Source organism: Gracilinanus agilis, chromosome X, assembly GCF_016433145.1.
Source record: "Gracilinanus agilis isolate LMUSP501 chromosome X, AgileGrace, whole genome shotgun sequence".
Taxonomy (NCBI): domain Eukaryota; kingdom Metazoa; phylum Chordata; class Mammalia; order Didelphimorphia; family Didelphidae; genus Gracilinanus; species Gracilinanus agilis.
In genome coordinates, this window is record NC_058136.1 from 5,570,914 (window position 1) to 5,586,871 (window position 15,958).

Consider the following 15,958-nt stretch of genomic DNA (forward strand, 5'->3'; position numbering starts at 1 on the left):
TCCTGATTTTGACTACATTGTTTTTGTTTGTACAAAAGCTTTTTAGTTTAATATAATCAAAACCATTTAATTTACATTTTGTAATTTTCTCTAACTCTTGCTTGGTTTTAAAGTCTTTCCTTTCCCAGAGATCTGACAAGTATACTACTCTGTGTTCACTTAACTTATTTATAGTTTCCCTCTTTACATTCAAGTCATTCACCCATTCTGAATTTATCTTGGTGTAGGGTGTGAGATGTTGATCCAAACCCAATCTCTCCCATATTGTTTTCCAAATTTCCCAGCAGTTTTTGTCAAATAGTGGATTCATGTCCCAAAAGTTGGGCTCTTTGGGTTTGATGCCCAATTTTTTAAGAATCAGGTAAAGTCCCTGGTTAAGGGTTGCCTCCTCTGTCACATGGGTGCCCACCAAATGCCAATTCAATTGTGTATTGGCCTAAACAAAACATAATTAGAAAGACAAATCTGTTGGAATCATATGGGGCCTTCCAGAACCAAAGAGGAATGATTTCTGGGTGACCTCTGCCACTGATCCCCTCATTAGTGTGAATAACTAAGGCAACTGTCAATTTTTGAATGCTGAGGACAGTGTGATACAGACTTGTGGGGGATGTACAAGGGGCAGGTAGTTTTCTGACCTGTGTCCACTTAAATTCTGCCAATGATGGTACTTATCATGGAATTTCACTTTACTGACATGTGTAAGGGGACCACTTAAGTAGTTGATGCTGAATGTTTGGGAAGGAGATTTTTTCCCTCAAAAATCTTGGGACAGAATTCCGACTTTGCAATTTACATGTTTTGGACAGAGAATTACAAAAAGTACCGTATCATCAGAATTAGTGATATGTTGTCAACATTCTCTGACTAGTTGAGATTTTTAAAAAATTCACTGTAGAGCAGAACTACTAACAATAGCCCATGCCTTTTACTAGTTCTTTGTTCAAGCCTGATTGTCAATTTGGGGGCATATTAATAGCTTCCCCTACCTTCTGTGTTTATCCATGGACCATGATCCCCCAGACTGGGAATGGGATATTATTTTCTGGAATCTTAATTGTTTGGGGAATTATACTTCCAGTAGGCACTGTTTAACTAATGTTCCTTATTGGAACAGCAGGGTTTAAAATGGAGAGTCTTATTATTATTATTTAGTTGAAATGAATCTTAAATCTGGCTACTATTTCTTTTAAAGCAGAGGTGTCAAAACAAGTTGCCCACAATACTCCCCAGGACAGCCTGACCCAGAGCAAAATGTCATTGAGATATGTTTAACAACTACAAAATAAAGCATAGATAATATTGATGTGTGGTTTTCTAAGTTAATATGAAGCCTGCAGTGATCCTTATATACAGTTTAGTGGTCCCCCCCCCATTTTCAATTTGGGTTTGACACTCCTACTTTAAAGGACTTATATGACTTTCCATCTTTGTTCCCTACTTTTAGTTTAAAAAAAGAGAAACGTTAAGGATTTAGTGTGCACCATAGATTGTTCCAGACATGGGGGGGGGGAGATGAAGCCAGTATAACTAGCATCCTGACCCTAAAGGTGACAGATAGTGTGGAAGACAGTATGTGTGCTATTAGTCAGCTTCTCAGATTAGAAAATTGTTAGATTAGAAAATGCTGTAGAATCAGAGGGCTTCAATTCAAAGGCCATTTGAGCCCAGCCTAGGAGGGTGGCTAGAATGACAAGTTGAGAGGGGAGCTATTATAGGAAGAAAGAATAGCATGGGCTATTGAAGAAAAGGGAATGATTCTCGAGCCTTGTAGGGCTTGTCCCCTTCATTAAGGTTTGGGGCTCTTTGGATCATGAAGGAAAGAATGAGCAGAATGAAGTGGGGTTTTCTGCTAAAATTGCCAGAGGCACCTGGAACTTCATGACTGGGCCTCACTTCTCAGAGTACCTCTAGACTAGGGGAAGGAGGAAGAACAGAGCCATTTTGTGGTGGGCCTTGAATGTCAGGCTGAGGAAACTTGACCCATCTTAGCTTCCATTTGCTACAGTTAGTTATTACAAAGTCGATGATTCTGAGCCCACTGTGGACTGTTCTGAAGTTTGAATAAAGCGGTTTAAGCAATTGCAACATTTAAAGTAATAAAATACAAATGGTCGTAAGGGGGAAGTCACCCAAATTGTACATTTGGAAATGGGTAGATGGTATCTTTGTTGGGGTCTCATCTTGCCTGGCCTTTGCCCTGTCCACATGTATGTATGCGTACACGTACACACACACACACACGCACATGCACATGCCCTCCTCCTGGATCCGTCTGGATCATTTGCATGTTCCCAGGTATATTAGGAAATCTGTTCACCTCCCCGAGTCTGATTTTCTCATGACTTTTGTACTCATTACCTCGGCACTGCTGTAAGGATAACGCTGAATGCAAATGTATATTATTAAGAATAAGCAAATCGATCTGGAGCTGAAATGCTTGTAAATGTGGTGGTTTAAACTTTTCTGTCTACAGGTACATTTAAACTTACTATAGAATTCACAGAAGAATACCCAAACAAACCACCTACAGTAAGATTTGTCTCTAAAATGTTTCATCCAAATGGTAAGTGTTCTGATCCTTTGACATGTCTTTCTTGAGAGAGGGTACTCAGCTGTCTGGTGCATTTGAATTGGTTTAACTTGCTTCCAGTTCAGTCAAATCAGAGTATTTTGTTGGGGGCAAGATGGGGGAAGTGAAATCCCTCCCCGGACCAGCAATCTTGGACCGAAACTCTCCCTAAATGCCCTGTGGTTTTGCTGGGCAGGTTCAAGTCACCTATTAGGGTGGGCTCCAAAGGAAGAACAGTGAAATGGCTCTCAAAATGAGGCCTCCCGAGTAGTGGGCAAACTCCCTCTTGAGCACAGTAGGATCAGTAGTTATTCTCTATAAACTGAGGGTGTGTTATATGGGCATGGTGCAGGGTGGAGGGAGGAGTTAATTGGGGGAAGGGCCTGAAATGGCTTTGAGCAAGCCCTTCTTTTTCAGAGCCTCTCTAAAGCACAGCCAGCTTGACCTAGAGCCATTTGTTTTTGCTTTTAAGAAAGTTTTTTTTTTTAATTTTGATGTTCCTTTAAAGACATCTTGTAAGTTCTTTGTTCTGACAAGATTCTGTTTAGATCAGAATTATCAGATGGTCTAATGGAGCATCATCTGGCCTTTTTATTTTTCTGAGTAAGTTAGATGGTGCCTTCTTGATAGCCAGAGATAGAGGTGAGGTATTTTCTCTTAGGTGGCCTGTGTCACACAGCCTAGGCCCATGGTGGTGAATCTATAGCATATGTGCTAGACGGGGCACTCAGGGTTCTCTCTGTGGGCACACATGTCATCACCCCAACACAGAGTTCATTACTAGAAAGCCAGAGGGACGAGGGGCCCAGCTGCTCCCCTCCCCCTCTCCACGCGGGCCTGAAGACATCACCCACCCCTCTAAAAGGTTCACCATCACTGGAAAACAACTCCCAGGGGCCTCCTAGAATCCCTGAATAGAATAGCCACTAGGATAGACTGCTCAGCTTGTTGACCAAGACCACGGCTGAGTGCCTGTAAACATGGTCTACTGAAGAACTTCCCCCCCCAACTCTGGGAATACTGTCAGTCATCATAGCAATGGGTCCATGGTCTGTATACTGATACAGCTATGCTTTTAGTCTATGCAGATGGCAGTATATGCCTGGATATACTTCAAAATCGTTGGAGTCCAACCTATGATGTTTCCTCCATTTTGACATCCATACAGGTGAATTTTCCTAGTTTCACTAAAGCCTGTTGAGCATTTGCATAAATAATTTAGCTTAATGTTATAAGGGAAGGGGACCTGAGCAAGTCACTTGCCCTTTTGTCTTATGAGAGTTTAAAAAAAAAAAGGGAAGGGGAAGCCATGGCTGAGTTTTATTTGTTTTTGATTTTTGTAAATGAAAGTAAGGCCTGGGCCACTAGGAATATTCTACTAGAATTATTATGGGACTAACACATTTCCTGTATAGACCCCTGAGGTAGATAAATAGAAGTGGGTACGTAGTTCAGCTTTATTTTGAATTTTTTAAACTTTGGCAAGTTGAACTTCTCTTTTTTGTATTTTTCAGTCTTTATTGGATGAGCCTAATCCCAACAGTCCAGCAAACAGCCAGGCTGCCCAGCTATACCAGGAGAACAAGCGAGAATATGAAAAGCGAGTTTCGGCCATTGTAGAACAGAGCTGGCGCGATTGTTGACCCAGGACGATACAAATGAACAGTCTGGAAAAAATTCTGTCTGTCCCTTGCCTTCTTTTCCTATTAGCATCATTACATTTATTTTGTTGAAAACAAAACAGCTTTTAGGCTGTTACCACCCTTCCTTGCTGAAGCTTTCTTTCCTCCCTCCCCTTCTGACATCTGAGAACACCTACTACAAAGTCAAATGTATTGTACTTGGGTTACTTGTAAAAGAATTACTAATACCAAATTCCTTTTCTGTGGTATTTTATCTCCAATTTAGGATAGAATCGTACAGTAAGTGGACTTTCCACCAAGCTTTTCAACTGATAATGGTTCTACACGGGATGCTTGAGAACATGTTTCGATGTGCCCATGCACATTAAAAAAAAAAAAAAAAAAAAAAAAGCTGATGCCCAATGAGTCCCTGAAGGCTGCTCTTAGGAGCATATGAATTTGAATGAAGCACTGGCTATACACCTACAGAATTTCCTCACTTAGAATGGAAAACTTGATCCTATGGAAAGTATCCATACGGAAAGCGAGTCTGGGCTATTCCTAGGAGATGGGAGGTAAATGACGGGAAGGAAAGTGTTATTTAACTGAAGCATTGCTTTAAAAGACAAACAGACCATACACACTCATATTCGAAGTAGGGAGGCAGCTGGGACCTGGGAACCAGATATGACAGGACTCTCAGCTTGGAGGTGGGGAGGTAGAGAAACTCCCACTCTGGTTTATATGTTAGGGAAAATGAGAGAGCTCTTCTTGGTCTCTGAGGAGCAAAGCCATCCCTAGGGTTTCCTCTGTCTGTCTTCTGAGTTTAAGCTAGCCACCTCTTTGCAGAAAGCACCTTTAGCCCTTCACATTTCTCCAGTCCTGAGCCTCACCAAGCACTAAGGATGCTTTTTGGTTCCAAGTCCAGACACTCTTCAGGCTAAGATAAGTGATACCTTGATTATGATAGTGCGGGACAAGTACAGCTTAGAAGTGTTCTGTTTACATCCATTGTCAGTCTATTCAGGTAATTTGGCACAAGGAGTCCATGTAAAAAGTATACATTTTTCCGAAATTGTAAATAAAAAGTAATCTTAAATTTACAGGCAAGCTCTCCCAGGCCTACTTTTTTAGCTATGACCTAGTAGTAGACCCAATAGTGGATCAGAAAGTTAGCAGACTCTTGTTACCTTCCCAAGAGCAACGTTGTTGCTTAAAATCAATGCCAACATCAAAATGTGCTGCTGTGTTCTTTTGGAAAAGAAAAGTAACGTGAGCAGAAGAAAAAGTAATTTTTTAGTAATGTGAACAAGTGAATCTTAAGAAGTAGGAACTGTCAGCAGAACAAATCTATCAAGCGGCAGGGAGAGGGTGTGTGAAACCAATGTACTAGGTGAACGTGAATTCTGTTTTTTTCTGGCTGCCTGCCTTTTATTTCAACTATTTAAAAGAATTTTAGACTAGCACAGAGAAAACTTTGAAGTATATGAGGAAAATGGCCAAAGGTAAGCATGGAACACAGCTCCAAGACAAGGCAGAAAATCTAGAGCTTATATATTGCAGTTAAATTCAACAGCCACAAATGCGGAGTCTTCTCACTTCCTGTAAGCTTCTCTAGCTAATTTGTGAGCTTCGGCATTGCCTCCTTTTGAATGAGCAGGAACATACTTCCGGTCAACATTCATGTCCCGAGTCATTTCATCCAACTTAACGAATTGGTCTTTGTGGACAACATCTTTCTACTTGTTTTTCAAGCATTTCCTTCCATCCATCCATCCATCCATCCATTCATTCATTCATTCATTCCTTTGGTGACAGGTTGATTATCTGAGCACACAGTGACTTTGTCGAGGTTCTGGGCCTTAGCTTGCTCAGTCCCTCTGGTAGCCACTTCTAATGAAGCAGTTTGGCGTCCAGAATATGTACTAGTGTTTAGATCGTGGCCTTCAGGCCCCTTCTCTTCCACTATTTTTGCAGGCACCCTTGATATACACAGGGTCTGATCCTTGGTGCAGACGCTCATTCCAATCTCCAGAGCCTCTACTCTGCCAGCCATGGTTAGAACTCCCCGAGCCCTGCTGATAACGACTCCAACTCATTTCTCCAAAGGTTTGGAAGGAAGTGAAAGAGATTCTGACCTTCAGAGTATATGAACTCTCAGCGGCAAGCCAAGCAGTTCAAAAAGCTGAGGAAGATAGTGGGTGGGACTCCAAACTACAACCCAGACTCCACCCCTCCTCTCCCAGCCCCACCCCACCCCCCAGTCTTTAATCTTTGAAAAAAGCATTTTTGGGGCAGCTGGGTAGCTCAGTGGATAGAGAGCCAGGCCTGGAGACCGGAGGTCCTGGGTTCAAATCCGGCCTCAGACACTTCCCAGCTGTGTGACCCTGGGCAAGTCACTTGACCCCCTTTGCCTAGCCCTTACTGCTCTTCTGCCTAGGGGCCAATACACAGTCACACACACACACAAGAAAAAAGTGTTTTGTCCCACTCCTTAGTCCCACCCTAAATAATTTGGTGGCTCGAGGCAATTTGTATCCCCTCTGGCCAGTCTTCCTTTACTCTTGGTTTTATAGATGCCTATAACTGTCTATAACTGCCATTAGAGAAAGTCCAGCTGATCACCCTTCAGCTCAGTTCACTAGGCAGACTTAATACACAGATACACACACACACACACACACATATACATAACATATCCCAACCCCCACCACCAGCAACCAATCCCCAAGGACCAACTACCTCCCAACTAAGAAAGGTCAAAAAGCCCTCGAATTCTTACATACAACTGGGACAACAGGAACACTTTTCCAGGAAAGTAGAACTTTTCCTCTTTATCTTGTGGCTTTTTCGTGGGCACTGCCACTAAAAAACACAGGGAAGCAGGGAAGCTAAATGGCCCAGTGCATAGAGAGCCAGGTGAACATGGGTTCAGATCTGGTCTTAGACACTTCCTAGTTCTGTGGCCCTGGACAAGTCCTAGGTTGATCCTGTTTGCTTAGCCCTCACCCTTCTGTCTTAGATTTGTTAAAGCAGAGTAGGTAAAAATACAGAATGTGCCCAAAGGCTTTGTGCAGTTTCAAGCTTCAATAGGTGAATTCACTGTATTTTATTTTCACAATCATAAGTATAAATGGCATCACTTGAGTGAAACAGGTCTGCAGATTTCTCTGGAAACCACAAGCCACGACCCCAGCACCTCTAAAAAGTCGCATAGACAAGAAAGGTTATTGCCCCAAAGAAGGCCTACCCTACAGGGGTTCTGCGCCACATTAGCATGAAATCCTTCATAGCAAACGTGAAAGGATTGATTGTACTGTTGCAACAGAAGCTTGCTTCTCTCTTTATTTCAACTACTTCAATGAAAAACAAAAGGGAAGCAAAATTAAGGAAGCAGTTGGCCTTTTACTGCTTTTGCCACACTGAAGAACCAGGAGCAATCAATTAGCAGTTTCATGGCCCCAACTCTTCCAAAGGTCTCTTGCAAAAGTTTTTCCCCATAGGAAAACTAGGGGGAGGAAAAATGTCTGTAATAAGGGTGGATTGGTGGTCCAACATGGGCAAAGCTTGGTGTGATGTAGGGTGGAGCACGGTGTTGCCATGCTACAAATGAAGTCAGTATCAAGTACGCTTTCAAAACAGGCAGACAAATCTCTAGGTATTCCTCTTTGGGGGAAAGTTAGGCCTTTCCTCATTGCAAATCATTTCTCCCATTCATATGTGTGTTCCTCGGAAGGAGGGAGGGAAGATGTGAGATGATTTTCCTCTCCATTCTGGAGAGGAACAAACCAATTCAGAAGTCCCGGGGCATCTGGATCAGTTCCTCCAGCTGCAGGTCCAGAGCTCATTAGACTGGACTCCATAAGGGTAGAGGCTATCTTTTGCTTCTTTTTGTAGCCCCGGCTATTTAGCACAGTGTTTCATTTAACTTAAAATCAGACTTTGAATAATTGCCAGAACCTTCCTGTTCCTAATTCCTAGAAACTTAAAACTCAGAGCAACAACAGTTTCTGTCCCATATTCAGAACATTGGGGTAGGAAGGAAAAACTCAAAAGTTGTTTCTTCTAAATTCCCAAACACTGATTCAGAAATGCAACATCTTAGCAAAAAGTAAAAAAGAGAAACTTGTTCTAGTTCACTAAATGAACCCTCCCACAAGATGCCTTTGAAGATTCTTAGCCATGCAGTAAGGAATAACACCAGTCTGGGGGAGCTGGGTGGCTCAGTGGATTGAGGGCCAGGCCTAGAGACAGGAGGTCCTGGGTTCAAATTTGACCTCAGACACTCCCATTGCCTAGCCCTCACCACTCTTCTGCCTTGGAACCAATACACAGTATTGATTCTAAGACAGAAAGTGAGGGTTTTAAAAAAAGGATCAATAGTCACCTGCTTTCTACAAAAAAAAACAAAAAACACAGAAACCAATCTCAGCCCTTGGTAAACAATGAAACTCATTTTTTTCTTCCTATCAGAAAGGAAAAAAGGGAGAGCAGCCAGGTCTGCTGGAAGGAGAGCAGTTAGGAGGCAAGGCCTACAGGATGTAGTAGGTATGAAATGCAACCAAATAAATTCATCTGCAAAAAACGTGTTTTGTTTTTTTTTAAAAAACACCCTACAGGGACAACTAGGTAACACAATGGATAGAGCCAGGCCTGGAGAAAGGAGGACCTGGGTTCAAATCCAGTCTCAGACACATCCTAGCTGTGACCCCAGGTAAGTCACTTATTGCCTAGCCCTTGCCACTCTTCTAGAATTGATAACAAGGCAGGAGATAAGGAATTTTTTTAAACCATCCTAGAATGGATGAGCAACTTCTGATGAAGCATTAAAAGTTAAATGGGTACCCCCGGCAGTACTACAGACCGTTATGCCTAATTGTCCTAAATGGTGCTTCGTCTCCTTTATAACCATTACCTGGTTAAGATGAAAACTTGTAATGAATACAACAAAAAGCCAGTTTCAATAACAGCCTGGATACATTACTTCAATCCAAAGAGAAAGTTACAAGATGGGTAATTCTGAGGATAAACAGCCATTCTGGTCCAAGCTTGCGGTAACGTTTCAAAGATAATTTCCCAGTTGACCCCTGCTGTACTTTCTATTTTATCATTTCTCCCAAAGCAAATACTTTATTATAATTCCCAAATAATACATATTGCTGACTTGACTTAAAAATGGGAACAGAGGCAGGCCTTAGTTTTTTTGGCTTCTCTTCCCACCCTTCCCTCTTCCCCGATCCTGTATGTTTTGCTTGTTGCATGGAGAGAATGTTGCCCCTCTCTTCCCTCCAAGTGAATGCTGTGTCTAGTCTCTAGAGTTGCTGCTTTGTAAACTGTTTCTGCTTTGAATAAATAGCCCAGAACCTCTTTTTTTTTTTCTGTCCCCAAGGTGCCTGGGCAGCTAGGAGTATAGGACATTGAATGCAGGATCTGGAGTCAAGAAGATCTGAGTTCATATCTTGCCTTGTTAGCCATCCTCATCTGTAAAATGGGGATGATAAAAGTACCTACTTCCAGGGTTGTTCAAATGAGATTATATTTGTAAAGTGCTTTGCAAACTTTAAAATGCCTTGCTAATGCTATCATCACCATCAATATTATTGTTTTTTTATTATAAATTTTTATTTCTTAGAAAGTTTTCCCATGGTTACATGATTCATGTTATTACTCTCCCCTCTCCCCACCCCCACTCCCAGCTTGCTTACTTTTTCAATACTATTTACCACTCGGAAAACATTCTCCTTTAGGAATACGTGGAAAAATAAAGGTGGGAGAGATGACAGAGTTGGTTTTTTCAAGGAAGGCATTCTTGTAACCAGAATCGTCCATCTGTGGGTATGTAATGAGTACGAATAATTCAAGCTTCCTTTCTTGAACTTTGATTTTAGGATATTTAAATCCTTTCTATGTGGGGCAGTGAGGTGGCACAGTAGATATAGCCAGGCTTGGAGGCAGGAAGCCCTAGGTTCAAGTCTGGTGTCAGACACTTCCTAGGTATGTGACCCTGGACAAGTCACTTAACCATCCCACCCCACCCCCAAAAGGTCAGTTTTCAAAGACTCACTTATTTGTACACTCCCTCATTCTCGACAATGTGGCGACTAGATTAAATGATTCGGATTACAGGCTGATGCTTTCTCGTACATGAAGTGTGAATGTATGCTTTTAAGGAAATTAAAAAATGAAAAGTACCCTAGAACAAAACATGAGCGAAAAACCAAAATGATGTTGACAGTTGTAGTTTTATTGTAGTCGATATCATTAACACATTTACTCCAAATGGCTTTGCTCTTTAAACAAATTAAAAATTCTTTGAAGGCAGAATACAAGGTATATTTTAAAGGGAAAGGGTACATTGGGGTGTGATTTTGTTATCACATTATTACATCATCACAATATAAAATAACTAGTAACATCAATGACATCAAGGACAATTTTGTCTTCTGGACTATACACTAGTACAACTTGAACAGGAGCCTTCCTACAAAAGCATAAGATAAAAAGAGCAAAGTTTTACAACACTTTAGAATGAGTATTTTCTACAACCAGAAAAATGCAATGTTTCTTTCTAATTCATGTCACAAAATGTTAGCAAGTGTTTACATGATCATTTTGGTCTCAATTTGCTTGAGGCATAACAAGTTCATAATGTCCAACATGGCCTTCCTGTTTGAGCTGATCTAATAAATCTTCCTTACGCCTTTTTCTACCTACCACCAAGTATCTTTCACGGCCTATTCCATGAGATTTGCTCCTAAGACCATACTTCTGGGCAATCTGATGTATTTGCTTACGTTCATCATTGGTAAGCTCTGTAGAAAAAGTTAAATCAGTGTGACTCTCTGACTGCGCATAATTTCGAATGATCTGTTCGATATCTTTCTTGGCAATTTTATTTCCTCTCTCCACATCTAACCCAAGCCCCTCCCGCTTATGCTGCTCTTTGACTGAGATGGGCTCACGGATACCCTCGCCACATTTCCCTAAGCCCCCCCCAGTCCAACCCATTTTTCTTAAGAGCCGATTCCCAATGTTATCCTCTTTGATCTCTTGTTTATAAGCTTCCTCTGCTGATCGACCTCGAATCTCATTTCTTGAGATCACATCCTCAATGGTGCCTTTCTTCAGGTTGTTGATGACAGTTGGCTGAGTCTTCTTAAGGATTTTCACAGCTTCTTCTGCAGCTGCATGCTTGACGAACTTTTTTACCCCAACTGCTTCGGTAATAAATTCATCCTCCAGAATCACCTTGCATTTCCACCGAGAGTCTGTCAGCCTTTCAAAAACATACTGGACAGTCATTTTGTTGAACTGAGCTGTGTCATTGAGCGTGCATACGGGGTTTGAAGAGTTCTCATAAATGACAAGATCTTTTAAATCTTTGTTTCCAGATCCCTTAGGTGAATAGCCTACTGTTTGAACCTGTGTAGCCTTGACAACTGGGGAGTCAGATTGGTTTTGCTGAAGAATTTTCAAAGCTTTAGAAGCAGCTGCGTGTTTGCTTACTTTTTTGCTTCCGTAACCTTCTGCTAAGCAGTGCCCTTGCAAAAACACCTGGCAGCGCCACGTGCGATTTGGCATCATCTCATGCTTGTATTCAATTGTCATTTTGTTGAACGAGGCAGAATTGTTTAGGATTCCAATGGCATCATTTGCATTTTCAATGAGGACAAAATCAGTCCAATGTTTGGAGCTGGTGCCGGAGTCCGACTGCTCGGCCCCGTTTTTGGCAGAGAGATCTTCTGGGGCTTTTAGGGCTGGAGGAAAATCATAGGACACACCAACCTGACACACCACGAGGTCATCTTGATAAATATGTTTGAATTTCCTCCTAACAACTCGAACTTCCACAGATTTTTGCAAGAGCTTTATGGCCTGCTCAGTAGCTCGGTCCCTAGAACCATTTTTGCTGCCGGCATAGCCTGTGGTCAGATAGATACTCTGGCATCTAACTTCACAAGCAAAGCCATCAATTAAAAGTTTTTTACTTCTGGGGATGTCAATCGGGGGGATTTCTTTTAAAGAAGCATATATATACTCAGGATTTGTCTTACATGCCTGAATGCAACGGGTTAACATATACGTATAATTAATTTTATCAGCTCCAAGATTCATCCCTGAAAGGCTCTTGCAAATAACTGCAGAAAGTCTTTCGATAAACTGTTGCTTCCCAGCTACCTCTGACTCAGAAAATTTGACTGAGGGGGAGGACACAGTAGCTGACTGAGAGGGTGGAAGAAGATGGGATGTACCACTTAGGGCAGGGTTCACACTATCTGATGACATGCTTGTTGTTGCAGTCTGGTTATTAATGAGAGCACGACTCGTTTCGGAATACTGAGACTTTTGATCTTGGGAACTGTTGTTAACATCATCATCGTGGTAGGTGTCTAACGGCGGGATGGTAGAGTCTGCTGGCTGTGTTTGAGTGTCTGAAGGGTCTTCCATTCTTTCATCTTTATTACTACTAGCTACAAAGTGTACAGGTTCAAAACGAGGTTTCACCTGGAGTCTGGAAGCAGCTTGCTTTTTGGGAGGGATCTGACCTACAGAATGAGTGAAAGTGACAATGTTAAAGAAAAGAAGAATTTCAAATGTCATTCCCCACGCACCATACGGTTACATAGCTAGTTGTGATTCAAAATCCAATCGCCAAATAGTTCGGGCCTTTTAACTTTTAACATACTTGGGAGATGGACATTTCCCTAAGAGACCATTTGGAATACAAAGATCTTTGTAGCTGAAGAGACTCCAGGGGCTGCGTTTACCAAGTTATGAGGGCAATTTGACAAGAAAACAAGCTGATCTAAAAAGGCACTTCTCAGCATTAAAATAAAATGAAAAATGGAGAGCCAAGTTAAAAGAAAATCTCAATATATACACCCCAGTTCTTCAATAGACCATTCCTATCATCTCAGCCCAGGCAGTACTAAGATACAGAGATTGTCACAAGCTGGGAGAAACCAACCCGCACCTCTTCTGCATCCCCAAACTCAGGCCACCTGATTTCTGCTTTGTACTTTATGACGGCAGTGGCAAAATACAAGAGATCCAATTTCCAAATCCTTTTTGATCTTAAAGAACTCATCACTGAAATTTAAGCCTGCTGCACTCCAGTCTGGAATCCAGACCACCAAACGACCAAACATTCCAGTGAAGAGTTCTGGATTCTGGTTGAGAGCGCTGCCATTATTAATAAATAGCATAGCCCTAATTGGGCAAACGAGAAGGTTGGACTAAATGGCTTCTAAGGGCCTTTCCAGCTTTGACATTCTATGACTACTGTAATTTTATATATAAGAATTTAGTTGTGAGGCCTGAATGGGGTCAATGTTAATACAGCCAAAATAACAAATGGGTGTGAAATAGTAACAAAAGATGCACCATGAATAATGAACTAAAAATTATACATATATATGAAACATATATCTATGTGATATATATGTCATGGGTCTTAATCCAATACCGCCGGAAGCCAATGAAATGATAAGTAAAAGGACAATGGGGGGGGGAGGGGGAGCAGCTGGGCGGCTCAGTGGATTGAGAGCCAGGCCCAGAGATGGGAGGTCCTGGGTTCAAATCTGATCCCAGACACTTCCCAGATGTTTGACCCTGGGCAAGTCACTTAACCCCATTGCCTAGTCCTTACCGTTCTTCTCCCTTGGAGCCAATACACAGTATTGACTCCAAGACGGAAGGTAAGGATTTAAAAAAAAAAAAAAAAAAAAAAGGACCGTGGTATACCATGTACCCAATCATGGCTTGACAGGGAGGAAGAACTGGTAAAGCATTAAGAAAGGAGACACCCAGTGGTTATTCACTGGTAAAAAGAATTATAAAGTAAAATACTGGAGATGCTGGATCTCTGGACTAGGAAGTCACTTCAGAAGGGAAGGCCATTCATTTAGGCCTAGAGGGAACATTCTTTGGACTAAAAAAAAAAAAAAGGAAGTTAACTTGTGAGACTCTTTCATCTGCCTGGGCTGAGAGGAATGAGGTGAACACCCCCCCCCCCCATCTCTTGTCCCCACAAGAGCTAGATGGCTTTAAATTCAGGTGGAGGTACAAATTATTTACCACAAAAGAATGAATTTCAGGTCATTTTTTATAGGGAAAAGCATTCATTTTTCATGTTTGATCTCTGGGATGAGAGGGTTAATAAAAGACTATTACTTGGTATAAACCCATATACAGGAAGTCTAGGTGCCTCCAAAATAATGAAGCACATTCCTTTTTTTGACTCTGAAGGCTCCATGGTTTCCGTGGTTGGAGTTCTCCTCTAGGCAATTTAGATCACAGCCCCTTCCTGTTTTCTCATCCTGGTTTTTGCCCAACTCCTCCAGAGAGGAACATTAGACATTCAGAGATCCACCACTTAACGTTTTATCTTAATTGCTCTCATTCTTTTCCATGACCATATTTTTACCTGTGCATTCTACACACATCTGGAACCAACTTGTTGATTTTTAACTGCCTAATTGGCCCGAGACTCAATCAGATCATCTGAACCACTGGGTAGGTCCAAACAGGAAAACTTAGCTCTCTACGTATAGTTTCATCTGACTAACCTTTAGTTAGGCAAAAATCTGTCATCCAGAATCCTTGGTTTCTGTTCAAGGGTGTGCTGACCCTTCTCATGCCCCACCCCTCAGTGGCAGCTTTTCCTTGGCTTCTCTCTTCCCCTACTCCTGAGAAAGCACCCAATGCATTTCTTAAAATCACAGGGGAGGGGGCTGCATGTGCTATGGTTACTGGAAGCCTATTCCTTGGAGCTGCTGGAAGCTGAGTAGCATGGCTCCATCACGTTCAGCTTGGCCCAACCTGAGCACAGTTCCATCAAGTGGGCCCCCTCTTCTCCCCAACTTGGATCATTCCCTTTTGCCTCTGCTGAAGACTCGAGGATGTTGATAATTCAGAGTCCAGTAGAGAGGCAGCTTGGTGGAGTGGAAAGAACGTTGGCCTTAGGAGTCAGAAGAGAACTGGATTTGAATCCTGCCTCTGACACTTACTAGCTGTGTGACCTTGGGCAAGTCACTAGCCTCTCTAAGCCTCAGTTTTCTCACCTGTAAAATGGGAAGAATATCACCCAATGTAATGTAAAAGCCAGTATTAAAAAGCAAAACCAAACCACCACCTTGGATCAAATGTTAATAGACAATATTGGTTTCATGCTATCAGAGTTAGAGGATACACCCTTTCTGTCAACAGCTACAGAAGTGTACAGTGATGTGTGATTTGCCAGCTATCCTTTGTTGGGGAATTTGGGTGTTTATGGTAAAGGATATTAAAATGTGCCAGAGAGATCTGTTAGTACCTACCTCACGGGATGGCTGTATAAGTGAAATGTGGTAACATATGGCAAGTGCTTTATACACCTTAAGAGTGATCTAGGAATTTTGGCTCTGGTTGTCACCATCTTTTTGGCCCTCCTCTCTTTCACCACTCTTGGTCTGGGTTCTCCTCATAATGTCCCCCCACCTTGATAGTTGTGCTAGTAGTGCCCCCACCCCCACCCCAACCCGGCTTTGCAGTCTATGTTCTCCAGGGCCCACAAGCCCTTTACCAGCTAGAAAACCAAGAGGAGGGGCCCAGCAGGACTGCCGGGAGCCTCACTGGTGAATGGCAGTCTAACTTCACAAAGAAACATCACCTACTAGGAGCACAGTATTGTGCCAGGTGCTAATGGGGACACAAAAAACCAGACATAGTCACTTGGCTGTGACAGAAATACAAACATTATATATACCCTATGCAGGTCACTGCA

At 42.1% G+C, this 15,958-nt stretch overlaps 2 protein-coding genes across 2 annotated transcripts; one reads left to right on the plus strand and one right to left on the minus strand.

The window, feature by feature from the left end:
* The first annotated feature begins 2,458 nt into the window (after positions 1-2,458).
* On the plus strand, positions 2,459-4,447 carry UBE2A (ubiquitin conjugating enzyme E2 A). Its single transcript, XM_044682598.1, has 3 exons — positions 2,459-2,566; positions 3,652-3,740; positions 4,087-4,447. The coding sequence occupies exons 1-3, from the start codon at positions 2,551-2,553 to the stop codon at positions 4,213-4,215; spliced, it is 234 nt and encodes a 77-aa protein (XP_044538533.1). The 5' UTR covers positions 2,459-2,550; the 3' UTR covers positions 4,216-4,447.
* Positions 4,448-10,417: 5,970 nt separating this feature from the next.
* NKRF (NFKB repressing factor) lies at positions 10,418-12,855 on the minus strand. Its single transcript, XM_044682507.1, has one exon. It carries the CDS (start codon positions 12,793-12,795, stop codon positions 10,813-10,815), a length of 1,983 nt encoding a protein of 660 aa, XP_044538442.1. The 5' UTR covers positions 12,796-12,855; the 3' UTR covers positions 10,418-10,812.
* Between the last annotated feature and the right edge of the window lie 3,103 nt (positions 12,856-15,958).